General features: G+C 43.4%; 1 protein-coding gene across 2 annotated transcripts in view; it reads left to right on the top strand.

Moving 5' to 3' along the window:
- LOC143817253 (collagenase 3-like) overlaps nt 1-24,074 on the top strand; it is an 87,253-nt gene that overhangs the window by 18,679 nt on the left and 44,500 nt on the right. For both annotated transcript variants that reach the window (XM_077298493.1, XM_077298494.1), the window contains exons 5-7: nt 3,401-3,571; nt 17,827-18,367; nt 19,745-19,875. In XM_077298493.1, coding sequence (XP_077154608.1) covers nt 3,401-3,571; nt 17,827-18,367; nt 19,745-19,875 — 843 coding nt within the window. The remainder of the gene's footprint in view (nt 1-3,400; nt 3,572-17,826; nt 18,368-19,744; nt 19,876-24,074) is intronic.

Raw genomic sequence — 24,074 nt, 5'->3', positions numbered from 1 at the left:
CCGTGACCCTGCTGAGGGGCGCACAGTGAAAGGTGGTGGTATGGTGCTGATGTTATGGTGCGGTGTAGTGCCGGTCGCGGTCAATAACGAGGACACCAGGTTGCAGTCTCTTTACCTCTTTACTGAAGGCTTCTGAGTCCTCAATCCGGAATACGGTTAACAGGGCTGCGCAAGTCCGGCCGGTCCGATGGCACCTCCAGAGTTCCCTTTGCAGGTGGAAATCTGTGCCTACCTTCCTGCGCTTGTGTGTTGTGGTCCTCCCCTGCTGTGCTTACGGGATAGCACCCACAACTGTTGTGTCTGTTTCTCGTGTTCTCTCACAACTCGATTCTGATGTTCTCCCTCTACGTCCCCCTGATCTTACGGTTAGGACGCACCTGTATGACGGGGAGACTCGGAGCTTTTCCGGGACTCCAGCGTCGCCCCACTCCTGTTGTTACCCCCCTGTGTCTTCCTGGGTCTGGGTGAGACAGCCCGCCTGTAACTGACTGTCCTGCCGTAGGTTTGAAGTTTGGCTTGGAGCTCTATACTTCCTCGGCGTTCCGGCCACCGGTTATGCGCCTCAATAGGACTCCTACTGGTTTCTCCTTGTTGCATTGATCTCGTTTCTCACTCAGCACAATAAACCTCGCTTCTTGTCCTTTCTTAGGGTACTGCCGCTATATCGTGCAGGCGCGGTCCCGTAACGTTCTCTCTGGTTGCTAGGCCTCTGTCAGGATCCCACCCCTGACAGGGACCCCTCTGAATCTTCCCCTACAACACCCTCTGCCACAAGGTGTTGCCTGGTTCCAACCCAGTCAGCTTTCTCTCTAACTTCCTATCTAACCCCCAGTTTTACCAGACTGTGAGGAGTGGCCTAATGAATAGTACCCTTAGCTCCCTCTGGAGGCCAGACTGTGAAATGTATTGGTGTCTGTGATACCTGGTCAGATGAACTCCTTCAGTGCCATCAGACGTACCATAGCCCCCCTTAGCGGCGGAGCCACAGTACTGCAACGACCAGGACTCTGGGGCGCTGCAGGAACATTGCACACTGTTTTCCAATTCAAAACATGAAGAGAAATGTATATAATTTTAACTACTTTATTTAGTTGTACAATCACAGTTTTTTAGAACTGCTTCACATCTATGTTGCATAGAGTCAACCACCTTCTGGCACCTGTCAACTGTTATTCCAGCCCAGGATGCTTTGACTACATCCCACAATTTTTTGGCATTTGTTGGCTTTGCCTCAGAAACAGCATTTTTAATGTCACCCCACAAGTGTTCTATCTGATTAAGGTCCAGGGATTGGTCTTGCCACTCCATAACCTCAATTTTGCTGGACCGGAACCAAACTTTTTGCTCTTTTACTGGTGTGTTCAAGTCGATGTCTTGTTGAAACACCTATTTTAAGGGCATATCCTCTTCAGTATAAGGCAACATGGCCTCTTCAAGCATTTTAATACTTGAAAACTGGTCCATGATTCCTGGTATGCGGTAAATAGGTCAGGCACCATAGTAAGAGAAACCTGCCCATACCATGATGCTTGCTCCACCATGCTTCACTGTCTTCAGAGTGCACAGTGGCTTTGATGCTGAGTTCGGTGGTCGTCTGATGAACCGTCTGCAGCCCTTGGACCCGAAAAGAACAATTTTACTTTCATCAGTCCACAAAATGTTTGTCCATTTCTCTTTAGGCCAGTTGACGTGTTCTTTGGCAAATTGCATCCGCTTCAGTACATGTCTATTTTTTAACAGTGGGACTTTGTGGGGACGTCTTGCTCTGAGGTTAGCGTCACTCAGGCCTCTTCTAACTGTCCCAGGACTCACAGGTAGCTTGAGACTGTCTTTGATCATTGGCTGGGCCTTTGCCATTCAGGCTATTCTGCCATCCGTTCGAATGGTAGTCTTCAGTTTTCTTCCACATCTCTCTGATTTTTCTTTCCATTTTAAAGCATTGAACATCATTTTAGCTGAACAGCCCATCATTGTCTGCACTTCTTTATCAGTTTTACCCTCTCCAACCAACTTTTAATCAAAGTACACTGTTCTTCTGAACAATGTCTCGACCGACCCATATTTCTCAGTCTTTCAAGGAGAAATGCATGAACAACATGTCCTGGCTTCATCCTTAAATAAGAGCCACCGGATTCTCGCCTGTTTCTTCACAGAATGATTGCCCTCGCTAATTGATCTCCATACTGCTATTATTTTGAACACCCCCATTCACTTAATTATTCTAATACACAGACTCAAAAACCTGCAGATCATGAATGCGGCGTCTGGTGGTTTTCTTAGAATCTACTGCACCAACTGGTAAATTGTTTGAAGAAAAAAGTGGACAAGCCAGCTCACCGGTTGTTGGAAGCACGGAACTCCGTCTTGAAAGGCAATGGATTCACAGCAGAAAAAAACACATGTTCCAGCTTCCTAAAAATAAAATTGCAGATTTATTGAAAAATTCTTAAAAAGTGCATACTCCACGGATCTCACAATAGCCCCGGGAGGAAAGCGACGCGTTTCGACTGCAACCGCAGTCTTTATCCAGCTTGGATAAAGACTGTGGTTGCAGTCGAAACGCATCGCTTTCCTCCCGGGGCTATTGTGAGATCCGTGGAGTATGCACTTTTTAAGAACTTTTCAATAAATCTGCAATTTTATTTTTAAGAAGCTGGTAAATTGTTTGACATTGGTATATAATTTATACTAAAAGCAGTGCTAAATCTGCTTCTTCATATTGGACTTGCTATTATTTTGAACACTACTGTATAACTATTTTCTCAAGTGAGTTGCTACCCCGGCATAATAGCTCATTGGTGCAGAATTGAGCATATTTTTCTGAAAGATATGTTACAAAGCTTCTTAAATTTAAAGGGACCCTGTCACCTGAACTTGGAGGGAACAATTTTCAGTCATATGGGCGGGGTTTTCGGGTGTTTGATTCACCCTTTCCTTACCTGCTGGCTGCAATATTGGATTGAAATTCATTCTCTGTCCTCCATAGTACACGCCTGTGTAAAGCAGGTAAGGCGTAATCAAACACCCGAAAACCCCGCCCATATGACTGAAAATTGTTCCCTCCAAATTCAGGTGACAGGGTCCCTTGAATTTCACTTGTTTTGATTCATGCAAAGTTTGTTGAAATGATAGCGACCATTTAAGAATAAATTGACAACTGAATATTACTAGACGGAGATGTGTCAGACATAAGAAGTAACAGTGTAAGACATGGTGGAGATTCCTTTTGACAACGAAAATTGTAACACCCAGTTGTCAATTTATTCTGAATTAACATATTTTCCAGAGGAATAATAGAGGAATGCCAAGAATTAAGTTCGTCCAGATAGTTATTTCACAAAGAATGTGACTATTTGCTGTCAGGAGAGGTACAAGCAATTTGTCTTTGTCTTTTTTTCAGGAGTCAACATTTTCTTGGTTGCTCTTCATGAACTGGGCCATGCTCTGGGACTGGAGCACTCAAGATATGAGCAAGCCATAATGTATCCAACTCTATCAGACAATGCCTTTGTGGACCCAACCAAGTTTAAATTATTTAAAGATGATGTTGCCGGCATCCAAGCTCTGTATGGTAAACATTTTTTTTTTTACATATTTGTATGGTTCAGTTTTGCAAAACACTTCATAGGGCCTCTCGTGGTGACAGACCTTCTCCAGACGTGTACATTTTTCAAGTGCCCCAGCAAGCTTTAATGCTTTCTCAAGTCCACAGTTAACAATCTTCAGTGTTCATTCCACTTGACGGAGAAAGAAGACTTGACCTCCTGTGTCATCTATTGGAAGTAACAATCCTAAAAGTCAATATTGACCCGGTAACGAGCCTTGTCACATGACTTAGGATAAAAGCCAAACCAGAATCTCAATTCAACATGTTTCAGGGTGTTGCCCCTCCTCAGTACAAAGTATGAGATCTGATTTGACTTTATGCCTCTGACTGGGGTCTAAAGGGTAACATTTCACCTTATGGAGACTGACATGACTTTCTGAAGAGACAATTTGCATATTTAATTTCCAAGAGGAGCATTGCACTGCCTTATAAGCCTCCTTACCCTGGCATGTCACTCTCCATATGGAGATTAAACAGAGTCTGCTCCAGCAGCCTCTTACAACCTAGAATACTAGGACTTCTGCTATCTTATTTCATCTGGGATTTTAGTATAAACCCTCCAACCATACAGACATTAGGAATTATTGTAATTGCTAAGCAACACTAGAGCACCAGGGATATTTAGCTATGAACCTATAAATTAATCTAGAATTTTATACTATTTGGTGTATTAAAGGGAATCTGTCACCCCTGGGATGTGTATGACCGATTAATATGGGCATACAGGTGATAGAAATGTTACACTAGTCCTACCTGTATGCCTCATATTAATGGTCTTGCTGTTGAGAAAGCTTATTTTCTTTCCTTATGCGAATGATTTCTTCCAGGATCCAGAGCGTGCGGTGCCTGAAAGAAATCTCTGCCTCCTGCCTTCATTACAATATCATCCCCTTCCCATGCACGTCCATACATTTTCCTCTATGGGCAGTGTATTCAGGCAATTCACACATGGTTCCTAGCAATGACTATGCAGGGAGGAAGTGAGGAGAGCATCTTATCGTTGCGCACACCAGAGGTCACTGGAGCGGAAGTCACTGGCGCCTGCACAGATGACTCCTGAATACACTGCCCATAGAAGGGAGGAAAAGGGTACGGAATGTGGAGGGAGTGCAGGATGCAGGTGCAGGATTCCGGCACCACAATGAATGTCACAGGGCACTGTGACGCTTATGGGAGGGGGGATATTAAAATGTAGACAGGAGGCAGAGATTTCTTCCAGGCACCGCACGCCCCACAGGCTGGAAGAAATCATTAGCATAAAGAAATAAAATACGGTTTCTCAACAAGAAGACCGCTAATATGAGGGATACAGGCAGGACTAGTTTAACTTCCTATTAACTCTATGCCCATTTTAATAGCTTATACACACCCCAGTGGGTGACAGATTCCCTTTAAAATAGTTCAAAGATGGAGGGGATGGGTGTGGCACTTCCACCGATCTGGTTCTGGTGACCTATGCAAAGGATAGGTCGTTAATATGGCACAGGGTGAAACAGGCAGATAGGTAGCAACTACTTGCCTGATACTTCTTAGGCCCATTGTGAAAAAAAAAATAGTCCAGGATAATGCCTTTAAATATTTAATGATGAATGGCTGTATATGGTACTTTGAAGCCATTATTCCTTGTAAATGTGAGTGAATGTGCAAATTGACACCATACACTGCTTTTTTGCACAGAACTCCTGTTTTTGTCTGTGACCCTGTTGTATATGATTTATTCTTTATTAGTGATGTCTTGCTCAATTAATTTCAATACAATCATCTACCTTTAACCCCTTCACGATCTTTGACGTACATATATGACATTGTCAGGTAGGGTGTCATGATCTCAATGGCAAGAGAACATAGCATCAGCATATATAGGAACTAGCTCTTGGAAGATGGGAACTGAGCTGACCATGAACTAAACCTAACGCACAACTAGCAGTGGCCGGGTAGCATGCCTACGTTGATTCTAGATGCCCAGCACCAGCCGGAGGACTAAATAAAACTAGCAGAGGAAAATATTAGTCCTAGCTCACCTCTAGAGAAATACCCCGAAAGGAGACAGAGGCCCCCCACATGTATTGGCGGTGAGTTGAGATGAAATAACAAACGTAGTATGAAAATAGGTTTAGCAAATTTGAGGTCCACTTACTACATAGCAGAAGACAGAAAGGACACTTTCATGGTCAGCTGAAAACCCTATCAAAAACACCATCCAGAAATTACTTTAAAACTCTGGCATTAACTCATAACACCAGAGTGGCAATTCCTGTTCACAAGAGCTTTCCAGACACAGTAACGAAACTACAGCTGTGAACTGGAACAAAAATGCAAAAACAAACATGGACAAGAGTCCAACTTATCTAGTAGTTGTCTAGGAGCAGGAACAAGCACAGAGAGGCTTCTGATAACATTGTTGACCGGCAAGCAACTAACAGAGCAGCAAGGTTATATAGCGACTCCCACATCTTGATGGGAACAGGTGAACAGAGAAGATGAAGACACCAGTTCAATTCCACCAGTAGCCACCGGGGGAGCCCAGAATCCAAATTCACAACAGTACCCCCCCTCAAGGAGGGGGCACCGAACCCTCACCAGAACCACCAGGGCGATCAGGATGGGCCCTATGAAAGGCACGAACCAGATCGGAGGCATGAACATCGGATGCATTCACCCAAGAATTATCCTCCTGGCCGTATCCCTTCCACTTGACCAGATACTGGAGTCTCCGTCTGGAAACACGAGAGTCTAAGATTTTCTCCACAACGTACTCCAACTCACCCTCAACCAACACCGGAGCAGGAGGCTCAACGGAAGGCACAACCGGTACCTCATACCTGCGCAATAATGACCGATGAAAAACGTTATGAATAGAAAAGGATGCAGGGAGGTCCAAACGGAAGGAAACAGGGTTAAGAATCTCCAATATCTTATACGGGCCGATAAACCGAGGCTTAAACTTAGGAGAAGAGACCCTCATAGGGACAAAACGAGAAGACAACCACACCAAATCCCCAACACAAAGCCGAGGACCAACACGACGGTGGCGGTTGGCAAAAAGCTGAGTCTTCTCCTGGGACAACCTCAAATTGTCCACCACCTGCCCCCAGATCTGATGCAATCTCTCCACCACAGCATCCACTCCAGGACAATCCGAAGATTCCACCTGACCAGAGGAAAATCGAGGATGAAACCCCGAATTACAGAAAAACGGGGACACCAAAGTGGCAGAGCTGGCCCGATTATTGAGAGCGAACTCCGCCAATGGCAAAAAAGCAACCCAATCATCCTGGTCAGCAGACACAAAACACCTCAGATATGTCTCCAGGGTCTGATTAATCCGCTCGGTCTGGCCATTCGTCTGAGGATGGAAAGCGGACGAGAAAGATAAATCTATGCCCATCCTAGCACAGAATGCCCGCCAAAATCTAGACACGAATTGGGTCCCTCTGTCAGAAACGATATTCTCAGGAATACCATGCAAACGAACAACATTTTGAAAAAACAGAGGAACCAACTCGGAAGAAGAAGGTAACTTGGGCAGAGGAACCAAATGGACCATCTTAGAAAAACGGTCACACACCACCCAGATGACAGACATCTTCTGAGAAACAGGCAGATCTGAAATAAAATCCATCGAGATGTGCGTCCAAGGCCTCTTAGGAATAGGCAAGGGCAACAATAATCCACTAGCCCGAGAACAACAAGGCTTGGCCCGAGCACAAACGTCACAAGACTGCACAAAGCCTCGCACATCTCGTGACAGGGAAGGCCACCAGAAGGACCTTGCCACCAAATCCCTGGTACCAAAAATGCCAGGATGACCTGCCAACGCAGAAGAATGAACCTCAGAGATGACTCTACTGGTCCAATCATCAGGAACAAACAGTTTATCAGGTGGGCAACGATCAGGTCTATCCGCCTGAAACTCCTGCAAGGCCCGCCGCAGGTCTGGAGAAACGGCTGACAATACCACTCCATCCTTAAGGATACCTGTGGGCTCAGAGTTACCAGGCGAGTCAGGCTCAAAACTCCTAGAAAGGGCATCCGCCTTAACATTCTTAGAACCCGGTAGGTATGACACCACAAAATTAAACCGAGAGAAAAATAATGACCAGCGCGCCTGTCTAGGATTCAGGCGCCTGGCGGTCTCAAGATAAATCAAATTTTTGTGGTCAGTCAATACCACCACCTGATGTCTGGCCCCCTCAAGCCAATGGCGCCACTCCTCAAAAGCCCACTTCATGGCCAAAAGCTCCCGATTCCCAACATCATAATTCCGCTCAGCGGGCGAAAATTTACGGGAAAAGAAGGCACAAGGCCTCATCACGGAGCAGTCAGAACTTTTCTGCGACAACACTGCCCCAGCTCCGATCTCAGAAGCGTCGACCTCAACCTGAAAAGGTAGAGCAACATCAGGCTGACGCAACACAGGGGCAGAGGAAAAACGGCGCTTAAGCTCCCGAAAGGCCTCCACAGCATCAGGGGACCAATCAGCAACATCAGCACCCTTCTTAGTCAAATCGGTCAATGGTTTAGCAATATCCGAAAAACCAGCAATAAATCGACGATAAAAGTTAGCAAAGCCCAAAAATTTCTGAAGACTCTTAAGAGAAGAGGGCTGCGTCCAATCACAAATAGCTTGAACCTTGACAGGATCCATTTCAATGGAAGAGGGGGAAAAAATATATCCCAAAAAGGAAATCCTCTGTACCCCAAAAACACACTTAGAACCCTTCACACACAAAGAATTAGACCGCAAAACCTGAAAAACCCTCCTGACTTGCTGGACATGAGAGTCCCAGTCATCCGAAAAAATCAGAATATCATCCAGATACACAATCATAAATTTATCCAAATAATCGCGAAAAATATCATGCATAAAGGACTGGAAAACTGACGGAGCATTAGAAAGACCAAAAGGCATCACTAAATACTCAAAGTGGCCCTCGGGCGTATTAAATGCGGTTTTCCACTCATCCCCCTGCCTGATTCGCACCAAATTATACGCCCCACGAAGGTCAATCTTAGAGAACCACTTGGCCCCCTTTATGCGAGCAAACAAATCAGTCAGCAACGGCAATGGGTATTGATATTTAACAGTGATTTTATTCAAAAGCCGATAATCAATACATGGTCTCAAAGAGCCGTCTTTTTTTGACACAAAGAAAAAACCGGCTCCTAAGGGAGATGACGATGGACGAATATGTCCCTTTTCCAAGGACTCCTTTATATATTCTCGCATAGCAGCATGTTCAGGCACAGACAGATTAAATAAACGACCCTTTGGGTATTTACTACCCGGGATTAAATCTATGGCACAATCGCACTCTCGGTGCGGAGGTAACGAACCAAGCTTGGATTCTTCAAAGATGTCACGATAGTCAGACAGGAACTCAGGAATTTCAGAGGGAATGGATGATGAAATGGAAACCACAGGTACATCCCCATGAGCCCCCTTACATCCCCAGCTCAACACAGACATAGCTCTCCAGTCGAGGACTGGGTTGTGAGATTGCAGCCAAGGCAATCCTAGCACCAAATCATCATGTAGATTATACAGCACCAGAAAGCGAATAATCTCCTGGTGATCCGGATTAATACGCATAGTTACTTGTGTCCAGTATTGTGGTTTATTATTAGCCAATGGGGTGGAGTCAATCCCCTTCAGAGGAATAGGAGTCTCCAAAGGCTCTAAATCATACCCACAGCGTTTGGCAAAGGACCAATCCATAAGACTCAAAGCGGCGCCAGAGTCGACATAGGCGTCCGTGGTAATAGATGACAAAGAGCAAATCAGGGTCACAGATAGAATAAATTTAGACGGTAAGGTGCAAATGGAAACAGATTTACCAAGCTTTTTAGTGCGCTTAGAGCATGCTGATATAACATGAGTAGAATCACCACAATAGAAACACAACCCATTTTTCCGTCTAAAATTCTGCCGCTCGCTTCGGGACAGAATTCTATCACACTGCATATTCTCTGGCGACTTCTCAGTGGACACCGCCAGATGGTGCACTGGTTTGCGCTCCCGCAAATGCCTATCGATCTGAATAGCCATTGTCATGGACTCATTCAGACCCGCAGGCACAGGGAACCCCACCATAACATCCTTAATGGCATCAGAGAGACCCTCTCTGAAAGTCGCCGCCAGGGCGCACTCATTCCACTGAGTAAGCACAGACCATTTACGGAATCTTTGGCAGTAAATTTCCGCTTCATCTTGCCCCTGAGATAGGGACATCAAAGTTTTTTCTGCCTGAAGCTCCAAATGAGGTTCGTCATAAAGCAACCCCAAGGCCAGAAAAAACGCATCCACATTGAGCAACGCAGGATCCCCTGGTGTGAATGAAAAAGCCCAGTCTTGAGGGTCGCCCCGGAGCAAGGAAATCACAATCCTGACCTGCTGTGCAGGGTCTCCAGCAGAGCGAGATTTCAGGGACAAAAATAATTTGCAATTATTTCGAAAATTCTGAAACCCGGATCTATTCCCCGAGAAAAATTCCGGCAAAGGAATTCTCGGCTCAGATACAGGTGCATGACAAACAAAATCTTGCAAATTTTGTACCTTCGTGGCGAGATTATTCAAACCTGCAGTTACACTCTGAAGATCCATTACAAACAGGTGGACACAGAGCCATTCAAGGGTTAAGAGGAGGTAAGAAGCAGCTAGACAGCAATTAAGGGCTAGGCAGCAAAACTCTGAGGGGAAAAAAAAAAAAAAATTTCCCTTCAACACTTCTTTTTCTCCTGCTTCAGCCCAAACAATTAACACTTTGTGGGCCGGTCAAACTGTCATGATCTCAATGGCAAGAGAACATAGCATCAGCATATATAGGAACTAGCTCTTGGAAGATGGGAACTGAGCTGACCATGAACTAAACCTAACGCACAACTAGCAGTGGCCGGGTAGCATGCCTACGTTGATTCTAGATGCCCAGCACCAGCCGGAGGACTAAATAAAACTAGCAGAGGAAAATATTAGTCCTAGCTCACCTCTAGAGAAATACCCCGAAAGGAGACAGAGGCCCCCCACATGTATTGGCGGTGAGTTGAGATGAAATAACAAACGTAGTATGAAAATAGGTTTAGCAAATTTGAGGTCCACTTACTACATAGCAGAAGACAGAAAGGACACTTTCATGGTCAGCTGAAAACCCTATCAAAAACACCATCCAGAAATTACTTTAAAACTCTGGCATTAACTCATAACACCAGAGTGGCAATTCCTGTTCACAAGAGCTTTCCAGACACAGTAACGAAACTACAGCTGTGAACTGGAACAAAAATGCAAAAACAAACATGGACAAGAGTCCAACTTATCTAGTAGTTGTCTAGGAGCAGGAACAAGCACAGAGAGGCTTCTGATAACATTGTTGACCGGCAAGCAACTAACAGAGCAGCAAGGTTATATAGCGACTCCCACATCTTGATGGGAACAGGTGAACAGAGAAGATGAAGACACCAGTTCAATTCCACCAGTAGCCACCGGGGGAGCCCAGAATCCAAATTCACAACAGTAGGGGTTCCTAATCCCGACCTTTGATGTATACAGTACAGACCAAAAGTTTGGACACACCTTCTCATTTAAAGATTTTTCTGTGTTTTCATGACTATAAAAATTGTACATTCACACTGAAGGCATCAAAACTATGAGTCCTCATGTGAGCCAGTTTCTTTGTAGCGCTTGATGGTTTTTGCCACTGCACTTGGGGACACTTTCAAAGTTTTTCCAATTTTTTGGACTGACTGACCTTCATTGCTTAAAGTAATGATGGCCACTTGTTTTTCTTTACTTAGCTGTTTTTTTCTTGCCATAATACAAATTCTAACAGTCTATTCAGTAGGACTATCAGCTGTGTATCCACCAGACTTCTGCACAACACAACTGATGGTCCCAACCCCATTTATAAGGCAAGAAATCCCACTTATTAAACCTGACAGGGCACACCTGTGAAGTGAAAACCATTTCCGGTGACTACCTCTTGAAGCTCATCAAGAGAATGCCAAGAGGGTGCAAAGCATTCATCAAAGCAAAAGGTGGCTACTTTGAAGAACCTAGAATATAAGACATAATTTCAGTTGTTTCACACTTTTTTGTTAAGTATATAATTCCACATGTGTTAATTCATAGTTTTGATGCCTTCAGTGTGAATGTACAATTTTCATAGTCATGAAAATACAGAAAAATCTTTAAATGAGAAGGTGTGTCCAAACTTTTGGTCTGTACTGTAAGTACGTCATAATGATCCTGTGGGCACAGGAGCCTTACCCGAGCGATGGCCGCCGAGAGCTCGGCTTACATGATAACCGTGCCCCGGCTGTTTAATCCTCTAAATGCCAAAATCAATATTGATCACAATATTTAGGAGGCTAGGAGAGGGAGGGGGCTCCCATCTGATCGGTAGCCCTATGAAGAGAGCCCGAGCGTTATCATGGCAACTCAAGGTCGTCATGCCAGCTAAGGAAGTCTGTTTGCCATGAGTATGGTGTAAGAAGCTTCTGTCAGTGCTGCACTGACAGGTATAATGAATTGTAATGCATTATACCAGCAATCAGAGTAATAAAAGTTAAAGTCCCATAGAGGGACTAAGTGAAAAAGTTTTTTAAAAGTTTTTTTTAAAAAAATGAAAAAGTATTTTTAAAAATATCACAAAATAAATTACAAAAAGTTCTACCAATCAATACGTATATGTATGTAAAAACAAAAATAAAGAAAAAAAAGTACACATATTGGGTAATGCCGCATCTGGAACAACACACACCTTGAAACTGTCACACTATTTATTCCCTTCAGTGAACACTGTAAAAAAAAGTGGCAAAAAACTATGCCTTTTCATCATACCACCAAACAAAAAGTGGAATAAAAGAAGATCGAAAAGTCGAATGTAAATAAAAACAGTATTGCTGAAAACATCATCTTGTCCCCCCAAAAAAACTGCTATACAACTCCATCAGCGTAGAAATAAAAAAGTTATAGCTCATAGAATAAAGCAATGCAAAAACAATTTTTTTTTCTGTAATATAGTTTTCATTATGTAAAAGCAGCAAAACATAAAAAATTATATAAATGTGGTATCACTGTAATTGCACTGACCAGAAGAATAGAGCTGCCTTATCAATTTTACCATACAGTGAATGGCATAAAAAAAAACAATCCCAGAATTTCTGTTTTTGTTCATTCTGCCTCACAAAAATCGGAATAGAAAGCGATCAAAAAATGTTATGCTGCTAGAAAATGGTACCAATAAAAATGTCAACTTGTCCGGCAAAAAAAAGCACTTACATGACTGTCAGCAGAAATATAGAAAAATTATAGCTCTCAAAATATGTTGATTTTTTTAGTGTGTGATAGCAGCCAAACATAAAAAACTGATATAAATCTGGTATTGATGTAATCACACCGACCCGAAGAATAAAGTCATCTAATTGCTTATACCACAAGAATGGCGTAAGAAATAAATAGAACAAATTCTTGACCTGCTGTTGATTTGTTCATTCTGCCTCCCAAAGATCGCTGTAAGGATCGGTTGATATTTATCCTGTGCTCTACGCTGAGCGCTTACACCAGGGTTTCCATGTAAATCTATGAAATATGTGATTCAGACGGAACCCCCAGCAGAAAATTCGCAATAATAAGGCAGATGGAGGCACTGTGGACTCTGTCTGGCCTATAATCCATTGGTGTCCATCTTTTTAAGCGTGCATAAAATTTTGGTTGGCCAAAGTTTTGTGCACCTCTGAATAGAAGGACATTGATGAAAAGAAGCCAGACAGAGTCGAAAGTAACTCTGCTGCCTCATTATAGTGAAAAGAAATCCAGCAAATTCTGCTCTCCCAAATCCAAATGCCCCCATCCCTTCTGAGCCCCACAGTGTCCCTAAGCTACATTTAGTGTCCACATGTGTGGCATTTCTGTAGCAATGAGAGCCCAATTAATTTATGGGGTCCATGTCTCCAGAAGAATGAGCTGGGCACTACAATGTACTGGGCAGTACAATGGCAGATTTAGAAATTTTCACTCAAATCTGAAAAACACCCGTGGAGTCAAAATTGTCGCTACAACTGTAGATAAATTCCCTGGGGGGAGTAATTTACAAAATGGGGTCACTTGAGGGGGATTCTGCTTTTCTGGCATTTAGGGGCTCTGTATTATGGAGTCTGCAAACTATTCTATGATAATTTGTTCTCAGAGTCAAAAAGTGCTCCTTCCCTCCCGAGTGTCACCGGGTGGCTAAGCAGTACTATCTAGCCAGATATGGGGTATTACCATGTTCAGTAGAAATTGTATGATAAATTGTGGTGCCATTTTTACCAGTTTCCCCATGTGAATATATACAATCTGGGGCTTAAACAAAAAATTTGCAGTAATAATGTAATGATTTTTTTCTTCACTGCTCAATTGTATAAAATTCTGTGATACTCTCATGATGTCAATACGATCACTGCACCCTTAGATGAATTCATTAAGAGGTGTAGTTTGTAAAATAGTTTTTGACCACATATGGTGTAGTGGCATACTCAGGAGAAATTGCATAACAAATTGTATGGTCCAATTTCTCCTATTATCACTTTTGAAAATTGAAAACTTGAGGCCAAAGCAACATTTTAGTGGAAACATTGGTAAATTTCTATTGCCATGTAACAAGAAAGTCATATGACTAGGGAAAAACCATATATTTGTGAAACACAAAATCCATTAAAAAAAAAAACACCACGCAGTGTAGAAGATTCACAGTATGTTAGGATGATCCTGCTAAACAATATAGCAAACAATAATTCTAAAACACAGAGATCAATGAAATTTACAAAATAACCTAAAGGATCCCTGGTCTAACCCTAACTGGTCACTGCCTAGCTGTGGAGGTTGGCGCCCTAAAGAGAATGATTGTTTGGCGCCCCCACTTGAAGGCGGCTATCCCTGTCTTTCCTTAATAGCCCCTGTACTAGGCAAGTAGGAAAACATATAGATTTTAAGATAAGAAATGAATTATAGATAAAGTAATGCAAAATTAGGGTTAATTTTCTATATGAAAGAAAAATAGTATAATCCAGTAGGTACCATATTTTTCGGACTATAAGACTCACCGGACCATGAGATGCACCCCAAATTTTCATAAGGAAAATAGGGAAAAAAAAATGAATGCATCAAATGGGGGTCTGTCTTACAGTCCGTATTCAGCTTACCAGGGGAAATCAGTAGCGTTGGTGGTGCGTGGTCACAGGGGGTATTCGGTGGTCCGGTGATGATATGACTCCCATCCCAGACTGGTGCGGCAGGTTCTGAGGTGCTCGTGGTGCAGGGCTCCATCAACATTTTGTGAAAGCCCAGAGTCCCACACATCCCCACTGCTGCGATGCAGTGGCCTCCGGGAAATCCCATCCCAGGCTGGTGCGGCAGGTTCGCTGGTGTGTAGTGGTGCAGGGTTCTGCCGACATTTTGTGAAAGCCAGGAGCCCCACACATCCCCACTGTTGCGATGCGGTGGCCTTCGGAAAAATGGCTGCCAGGTTTGCACATGTGCAGATTGAGATCTCGGCACCGAGATCTCGTCTCCTGAGATCTCAATCTGCACATGCACCACTTCCAGCAGCCATTTTCATGGAGGCCACCCATCACAGCAATAGAAGTGCGGGGCTCCAGGCTTTCTGAAAATGTAGGCGGAGCCCCGCACCACTGTGCACTGCCGAATACTGCTGCAGCCTGGGAAGGGAGTGTGATCATCGCCCTGCAGTGTCGGATCGCTGCAGAATCACCCGACTCCTGCTGCCGCCACACTACTTGTAAGTATATTCCAACTATAAGACTCACACCAATTTTCCCCAAAAATTTGGGAAAAAAGTGAGTCTTATAGTCTGAAAAATACAGTATATTGTAAATGATGCAAACAATTTTTAAAATAAGATAATTTTCTATCCCTATGACAACTGCTACGGGCACAGTGTCGATGTGCAGTGGGAATTCCTTCCATAAGTAAATTAAAAATCTTATTGCAACTGATATAGGACCCCAACACAGAGGAAGAGGTTTTTGTAAGAAATTAATAAATATATACTTTTTAAGGGGTTAGGCTGGTTTCACACTTGCGTTTTGATCTGCAGCGTTTTAAAAAAAAACCGCATGTGGTGAAAAAACGCATGTAAACGCGGCAAAACGCCGCTTTTTTTAGACACATGCGTTTTTGCATGCAGAAAAAAACGCAGCATTTTGCGGCGTTTACATGCGTTTTTTCCTGTGTTTGCGTTTTTAAACCCATGCTGAGAAGTGTGTGACAGCTGCCAATCATCAAAATCAACTAGAAAACCCACTAAAAACAGAAATAGCTAGGGTTAGGGTTAGGGTTAGGATCCCTAGTAACCCTAGGGATCCTAACCCTACCCCTAACCCTACCCCTAACCCTAACCCTACCCCTAACCCTAGGGATCCTAACCCTAACCCTAGGGATCCTAACCCTAACCCTAAGGGTTAGGATCGTAACCCTAACCCTAAGGGTTAGGGTTTGGATCCCTAGGGTTAGGGTTAGGGTTAGGATCCCTAGGGTTACTAGGGATCCTAACCTTAGGGTTAGGGTTAGGATCCCTAGTAACCCTAGGGTTAGGGTTAGGGTTTTCTTGTTTTTTCTTGTGTTTAGGGTTAGGGTTAGGGTTTTCTTGTTTTTTCTTGTGTTTTCTTGTGTTTTTCTAAAAAAACGCATGCGTTTACATAGACAACAATGCATTTTTTTGCCGCGAATAAACGCATGCGTCTTTTTGCAGCAAAAAAACGACGCTAGAAATTACTACATGTTGCATTTCTGCAAATGAACGCACGCGTCAAAAAACGCATGCGTTGCCGAAAACGCGTCAAAACGCACGCTAAAAAACGCATGCGTTTTTTAATGTTAAGTATAGGAAAAAAAAGCATGCGTTTTTTAGCGCTAAAACGCTGCAGATCAAAACGCAAGTGTGAAACCAGCCTTATATGTTTCACACAAAATTTTTCATTGACTCATCCTTTTGTTATACAATTCTGTGAATCGCCTGAGGATTAAAAATTATCACTACACCCCTAGATGAATTCCGCAACAAGTGTTTGGGGCTAAAGAAACATTTTTGTACGAAAAAATTGATTTTTTCATTTCCACGGCTCAACATTATAAAATTCTATGAGTGCCAAATGTGTCACACCGTGTCTGCGAATTGAGATACTGATTTGGCTTTTATCCTAAGTCATATTGCACGACTCATTAAAGGGTTGATTGTGACTTGTAGGATCGCTACTTCAAACAGGTGGCGCTGTAGAGTTAAGTCCTCTTTTTCTCAGAAGAGGCAATTTACATATTTAATTTCCCAGAGGAGCATTGCACGGCAAATAAGCCTCCTTACCTTGACAAGCCAGCTGGTATGTCACTCTCCATAAGGAGAAACGTTACCCCTTAGACCATAAAATTCTATGAAGCATCTGCGGGTTCAAAGTGCTCATCACACTTCTAGATGAATTCCGTGTGGAGTTTAGTTTCTAAAATGGGGTCACTTGTTTAGCCACATCAAGGGCTCTGCAAATGTGACATGGCGTTTGCTATCTATTCCAGCCAATTTTGAGCTCCAAAGGTCAAATGGTGCTCCTTCCCTTCTGAGCCCTGCCGTGCGCTCAAACAGTAGTTTTCCACCACATATGTATGGGGTATTGGTTAACTTAAGGAGAATCTGCATAACAAGTTGTAGGGTCCATTTTTAACTGTTTTATCCTTTTGAAAATGCAAAATTTGGGCTAAGCAATATTTTTGTTGGAAAAAAATTATATTTTAATTTTTTCCTTCCACATTGTTTAAATTCCGGTGAAGTCCCTTGTTAAAAAATGAGAAATTGCTGATAAAACTTCCTAACAAAAAAAAAAAAATGTTTCAAAAGTTATTTATTATTATTATTTATTTAACTGTTTTGTGTAGCATAACTATCTGGTTTAAGGGCACAAAGATTCAAAGTTTGAAAATTGCGACATTTTCAAATTTTCATCATTTTCATAAATAAACGCAAACGATATTGACCAAAATTTACCACTGGCATAAAGCAGAACATGTAAAAAAAATTCTCAGAATCACTGAGATATGTTGAAGCATTCCAGAGTTATTATCTCATAAAGTGACATTGGTCAGAATTGAAAATATTGACCTGTTCAAGGTGAAAACAGGCTGGGTGATAAAGGGCTTAAAGCAGAACAGATTTTTTTTAATACATTTATTTTGCAAACAGGACCAAGATTTCCCAATGAGCCAAAATCAACAATGAAACCTCAACCTAAACCACCAAAGGAACCTCCACCTAAGCCACCTAAGGAACCCCAGCCAAAACCACCAAAGGAACCTCCAGCTAAACCTCCAAAGGAGCCTCAGCCAAAACCACCCAAGAAACCTCAGCCTAAACCACCCAAGGAACCTCAACCTAAACCACCTAAGGAACCTACACCAAAACCTCCAAAGGCACCTCCACCAAAACCACCTAAGGAACCTCAGCCTAACCCACCGAAGCAACCTCAGCCTAAACCACCTAAGGAACCTCAGCCTAAACCAACAAAAAAACCTCAGCCAATACCACCAAAGAAACCTGTACCTAAACCAACAAGCAAACCTCAATCTAGACCAACGTGGAAACCAGAGGCAAAGCCAAAACCAACAAAGGAATCAAAACCTGCAGATGTCCCAAAAAAACCAACAGCTCCAAGAAAATGTGACAAAGACTTAAAATTTGATGCAATAACTAGCATGAGAGGAGATTTGCTATTCTTTAAGGAGGGGTACTTCTAAACTGATACATTACTTTATATTTTAATATTGATTTGTAGCAAGACAGCAATAGCTGAAAAGTAGATTATCCTATATCTAAATGAAGACGCTCTGGTGATTAGCTGGTCATTGTCGATCTGGCAGGGAAAAGGGTAGCAAGTTCAGCGCAGAATGAAATAAAAATACCGGTGATCAAGTCAGGTTGTGCATGGGCCTTATTCATGCGACATAGGTCGGCCTCTGTTACATGCACGCTACTTAGGATATGAAGGAGATACAAAGGAAACATGAGTTCTTGTTGGAATCCTGGGGAAATCTTACTCAGGGCGACCATTAATTATAATTCTTGACAGTAGAGGGACGGTAACGGTTTACGGGGCACAGCTATGATACAGTTCTGAGCTGAAGTTGATCACAGGGGTTTTATTCAAGCTTCTTTTCATCACACTGCTCTTGATCTACTGCTTCATCAACATATATGAAAGTCTCTTTACAGATAATGTCTCTTCACAGATAACTTCTCTTCACACACAGTGTCTTAACCTAAGCAGAACTGTACCTTGCTTATGCAGTGAGGTGGGTGGAGGGGTGATGAGTCCGGTGCTGTAGCTCTCCACTTCTATCTTGAGGTTATAAAGATGCTCCTGGCTGTCCTGACTGCTTCTATAATTACAGCAATCACTTTTCTAGAAGAACTGGTTTATACAGCTTGTGTGATTTCAGTCTGACAGGAGACTTTCTAGCACACACCTTACTCTTGATGTCCAGGACACAGTAAAAACTTTCCCAGTATCTCCTGGAGCTGAGCTAACCAAGCACTGTCTGCTATAACCATTTTAACCCCTATAGTTGCTGGATGATTCTAAATCAACAGTACAGCTTCTATCTGTCACACCTCCTTAGAGAAATACATTGTCAAACCACACCACTTAAAAATGGATGTGCTAGTGTGACAATCCGGGCTGCGATTTGCACAAATGGGCACTGCACCAGAGAAGTTATGAAAACTAGTCGGTATGTGAGAAGGATGAGAGTCATAAACCATTTAGCTGTAGATGCACCTATAGGTGTAGAAGAGTGTAGCCTATATAGGTGTATAACAGTGATAAGTTAGCAAGAAGCAGGCAGAATAAGCAGTGAGTGACATGAACAGGGGCATTAGTATAACTGCTCTGTAGACAGATGAACCTGACTGCTTCATTCATGATGGCCGGGATGAGAGCCAGAATGTGTAGTGGAATGTCTATTTGAAGTGAGGTCTTGGTTTAGTATTTGAAGCGTGTTAGTGTTTGGCCAGGGAGTGGTACATTTATAATGGATGAAGACAAATGTAAATGAGTACATTTTATAAAATTATTTAATAATAATCTACATTTTGTCTTCCTAAGGATAATCTGGAAGAAAAGTGGAACAAAAAACAATATTGCTACCATCTTACTTAGCGACACTTGGCCAAAACTTCAAAGCATTGATGCAGCCTATGAAGTTCCAGAGAGAGACATTGTCTACCTGTTCAAAGGTTAGCAATAATTAATAAAATATGTTTATCAATCATAAGTTTAAAGAGTGATTAAAGGGGCTGTCCACTACTAGGACAACCCCTTCTCGATCTGAATGTTTATCTCCGTGAAAATGAAAAACTTACACTCACCTCCTGTGCCATCGGTGTCGGCACTCGAGTTCGCGGGGCTCACGTGAGGTTGTTATGACACATGAGCCCTACGCCCAATCTGCACTGGGGTCAAGATGAAGTCAGTGCTGTGACTGGTGGCTTACATCTTCTTAATTACTTATACATCCAAAGTCAAGGAGAGTGATGCCAGAGGCGATCCAGGGAAGGGCTCAAGTGTCATAATAACCGGACGTGAGATCCGACGCCGCTGGAACTGCACCTGCACGGGAGGGGAGTATAGGCTTTTATTATTTTCACTGAGGCAAATGCTCAGATCGAGAAAGGGTTGTCCTAGTTGTGGACAACAAATTTAAACTTTTATTTATTTAATTATTGATCAGTCTCTGTAAAATGATGAATCTTTCTAAAATACTTTGTTACCTTATTTTGCTTCCTTCTATCTTTAAACGTTGTGCTCAAAGTAAGAAGAATGAAAAGTGGCCCTCAACCTTGTGTAAAAGATCAGCAGACTTTGTGGCAAAATTATAAAAATATTGAGTGGTATCATGTGGAATACGTCAGTATGCGGACAACAGCTGTTTTCTTCCAAATGAGCACTTTTTAAGGCCCCGTCACACATAGCGATTTACCAACGATCACGACCAGCGATACGACCTGGCCGTGATCGTTGGTAAGTCGCTGTGTGGTCGCTGGGGAGCTGTCACACAGACAGCTCTCTCCAGCGACCAACGATCAGGGGAACGATGCCGAAGTCCCCCTGCAGCACCCGGGTAACCAGGGTAAACATCGGGTTACTAAGCGCAGAGCCGCGCTTAGTAACCCGATGTTTACCCTGGTTACCAAAAAAAACAAACAGTACATACTCACCATCTGATGTCCGTCAGGTCCCTTGCCGTCTGCTTCCTGCTCTGACTGAGCCGCCGTACAGTGAGAGCAGAGCACAGCAGTGACGTCACCGCTGTGCTGTACTTTCACTTTCACTTTGCGGCGCTCAGTCAGTGTGGGAAGCAGACGGCAAGGGACCTGACGGACATCAGATGGTGAGTATGTACTGTTTGTTTTTTTTTGTAACCAGGGTAAACATCAGGTTACTAAGCGCGGCCCTGCGCCTTAGTAACCCGATGTTTACCCTGGTTACCAGTGAAGACATCGCTGGATCGGTGTCACACACACCGATTCAGCGATGTCAGCGGGACCTCAACGACCAAAAAAAGGTCCAGGCCATTCCGACACGACCAGCGATCTCACAGCAGGGGCCTGATCGCGGGTACGTGTCACACATAGCGAGATCGCTACTGAGGTCGCTGTTGCGTCACAAAACTTGTGACTCAGCAGCGATCTCGCTATGTGAGACGGGGCCTTTACTGTTCCAGACAAATTTTTTTTTTGTCAAATGTATTTTTAAAAATACTTTTATAATGTTTTTATTTCAATTTTCAATATCACTATCTATATAAAAACAGAAATTTCTCAATTTTAACACAGGTCACTAGGCCTAATATTAAACTATTACTTTTGTTCTGTACAAATTACTTTTTGGGATTCTCATTATCATAACAGACAGGATTGCAATGAAAGATAACACCTCTGTATATAGTCGATAACACAGGATCCACCATTCACAATAGGTGATGTCACAGCTCCCCTCCTCCTCCTCCTGTACAATGACTGATAACACCTCTATATACAGTAGATAACACAGGATCCATCATGTACAATAGGTGATGTCACAGCTCACCCCCTCCTCCTGTATAATGACTGATAACACCTCTATATACAGTAGATAACACAAGATCCACCATTCACAATAGGTGATATCACAGCTCACCTCCTCTTCCTCCTGTATAATGACTGATAACACCTCTGTATATAGTCGATAACACAGGATCCACCATTCACAATAGGTGATGTCACAGCGCACTTCCTCCTCCTGTACAATCACTGATAACACCTCTATATACAGTAGATAACACAGGATCCATCATGTACAATAGGTGATGTCACAGCTCACCTCCTCCTCCTCCTGTACAATGACTGATAACTAGTGTTGAGCGATACCGTCCGATACTTGAAAGTATCGGTATCGGAAAGTATCGGCCGATACCGGCAAAGTATCGGATCCAATCCGATACCGATACCCGATACCAATACAAGTCAATGGGACTCAAGTATCGGACGGTATTCCTGATGGTTCCCAGGGTCTGAAGGAGAGGAAACTCTCCTTCAGGCCCTGGGAACCATATTAATGTGTAAAAGAAAGAATTAAAATAAAAAATATTGCTATACTCACCTCTCCGAGGGAACCGGCACCTTACCGAGGGAACCGGCAGCGTTCTTTGTTTAAAATTCGCGCGTTTACTTGGTTACGTGAAGTCCCGGCTTGTGATTGGTCGCGGCGGCCATGTTGCCGGGACGCGGACCAATCACAGCAAGCCGTGACGTAATTTCAGGTCCTGCAGGATTTTAAAATTACGTCCCGGCGTTGTGATTGGTTGCGCCGCAGTCACATGGGCGACACAACCAATCACAAGCCGTGACGTCACGGGAGGCTGGACACGCGCGTATTTTAAAATGCGCGCTTGTCCAGCCTCCCGTGACGTCCCGGCTTGTGATTGGTTGCATCGCGGTCAACCAATCACAAGCCGGGAGGCTGGACGCGCGCATTTTAAAATGTGCGCGTGTCCAGCCTCCCGTGACGTCACGGCTTGTGATTGGTCGCGGCGGCCATGTTGCCGGGACGCGGACCAATCACAGCAAGCCGTGACGTAATTTCAGGTCCTGCAGGATTTTAAAACTACGTTCCGGCGTTGTGATTGGTCCGCGTCCCGGCAACATGGCCGCCGCGACCAATCACAAGCCGGGACGTCACGGGAGGCTGGACACGCGCGCATTTTAAAATGTGCGCGTGTCCAGCCTCCCGTGACGTCCCGGCTTGTGATTGGTTACGTCGCCCATGTGACCACGACGCGCCCAATCACAACGCCGGAACGTAATTTTAAAATCCTGCAAGGACCTGAAATTACATCACGGCTTGCTGTGATTGGTCCGCGTCCCGGCAACATGGCCGCCGCGACCAATCACAAGCCGGGACTTCACGTAACCAAGTAAACGCGCGAATTTTAAACAAACAACGCTGCCGGTTCCCTCGCTGAGGTCCGGGCTGCGTCGGAGAGGTGAGTATAGCAATATTTTTTATTTTAATTCTCTCTTTTACACATTATTACATTAATGTTGTTTCGATACCCGATACCCGATACCACAAAAGTATCGGATCTCGGTATCGGAATTCCGATACAGCAAGTATCGGCCGATACCCGATACTTGCAGTATCGGAATGCTCAACACTACTGATAACACCTCTATATACAGTAGATAACGCAGGATCCACCATTCACAATAGGTGATATCACAGCTCACCTCCTCCTCCTGGACAATGACTGATAACACCTCTATATACAGTAGATAACACAGAATCCACCATTCACAATAAGTGATGTCACAGCTCACCTCCTCCTCCTCCTGTATAATGACTGATAATACCTCTATATACAGTAGATAATACAGGATCCACCATTCACAATAGGTGATGTCACAGCTCACCTCCTCCTGTACAATGACTGATAACACCTCTATATACAGTAGATAACACAGAATCCACCATTCACAATATGTGATGTCACAGCTCACCTCCTCCTCCTGTATAATGACTGATAATACCTCTATATACAGTAGATAATACAGGATCCACCATTCACAATAGGTGATGTCACAGCTCACCTCCTCCTCCTCCTGTACAATAACAACCTAAAAAATCCTCAGATGGTGTATAATAAATCCCATAATATCCTAAATAGAATGTTAAAGACCAATGGTCATTCTCATGGTAACGGTACCATGTGGTGTAATATCCAGAGAAAATCTATCCCGGAGATCAGTCAGATAAAACAGGTGATATAGGGGAGGTATGTAGTGTGACATATATATATGTGATGCTGTAAGAATCAGGCTGCACTCAGATGTCATCCGAGTGCAGTCCCATTTGAGAGAGTGGATTCAAACAGGGACAAGGGAGAGTGGACCCACTG

This window comes from Ranitomeya variabilis, chromosome 3 (genome assembly GCF_051348905.1).
Source record: "Ranitomeya variabilis isolate aRanVar5 chromosome 3, aRanVar5.hap1, whole genome shotgun sequence".
In the NCBI taxonomy this organism is placed as follows: domain Eukaryota; kingdom Metazoa; phylum Chordata; class Amphibia; order Anura; family Dendrobatidae; genus Ranitomeya; species Ranitomeya variabilis.
Note: the sequence above shows the minus strand (reverse complement) of the source record. Positions and strands in the feature narration are given on the sequence as shown.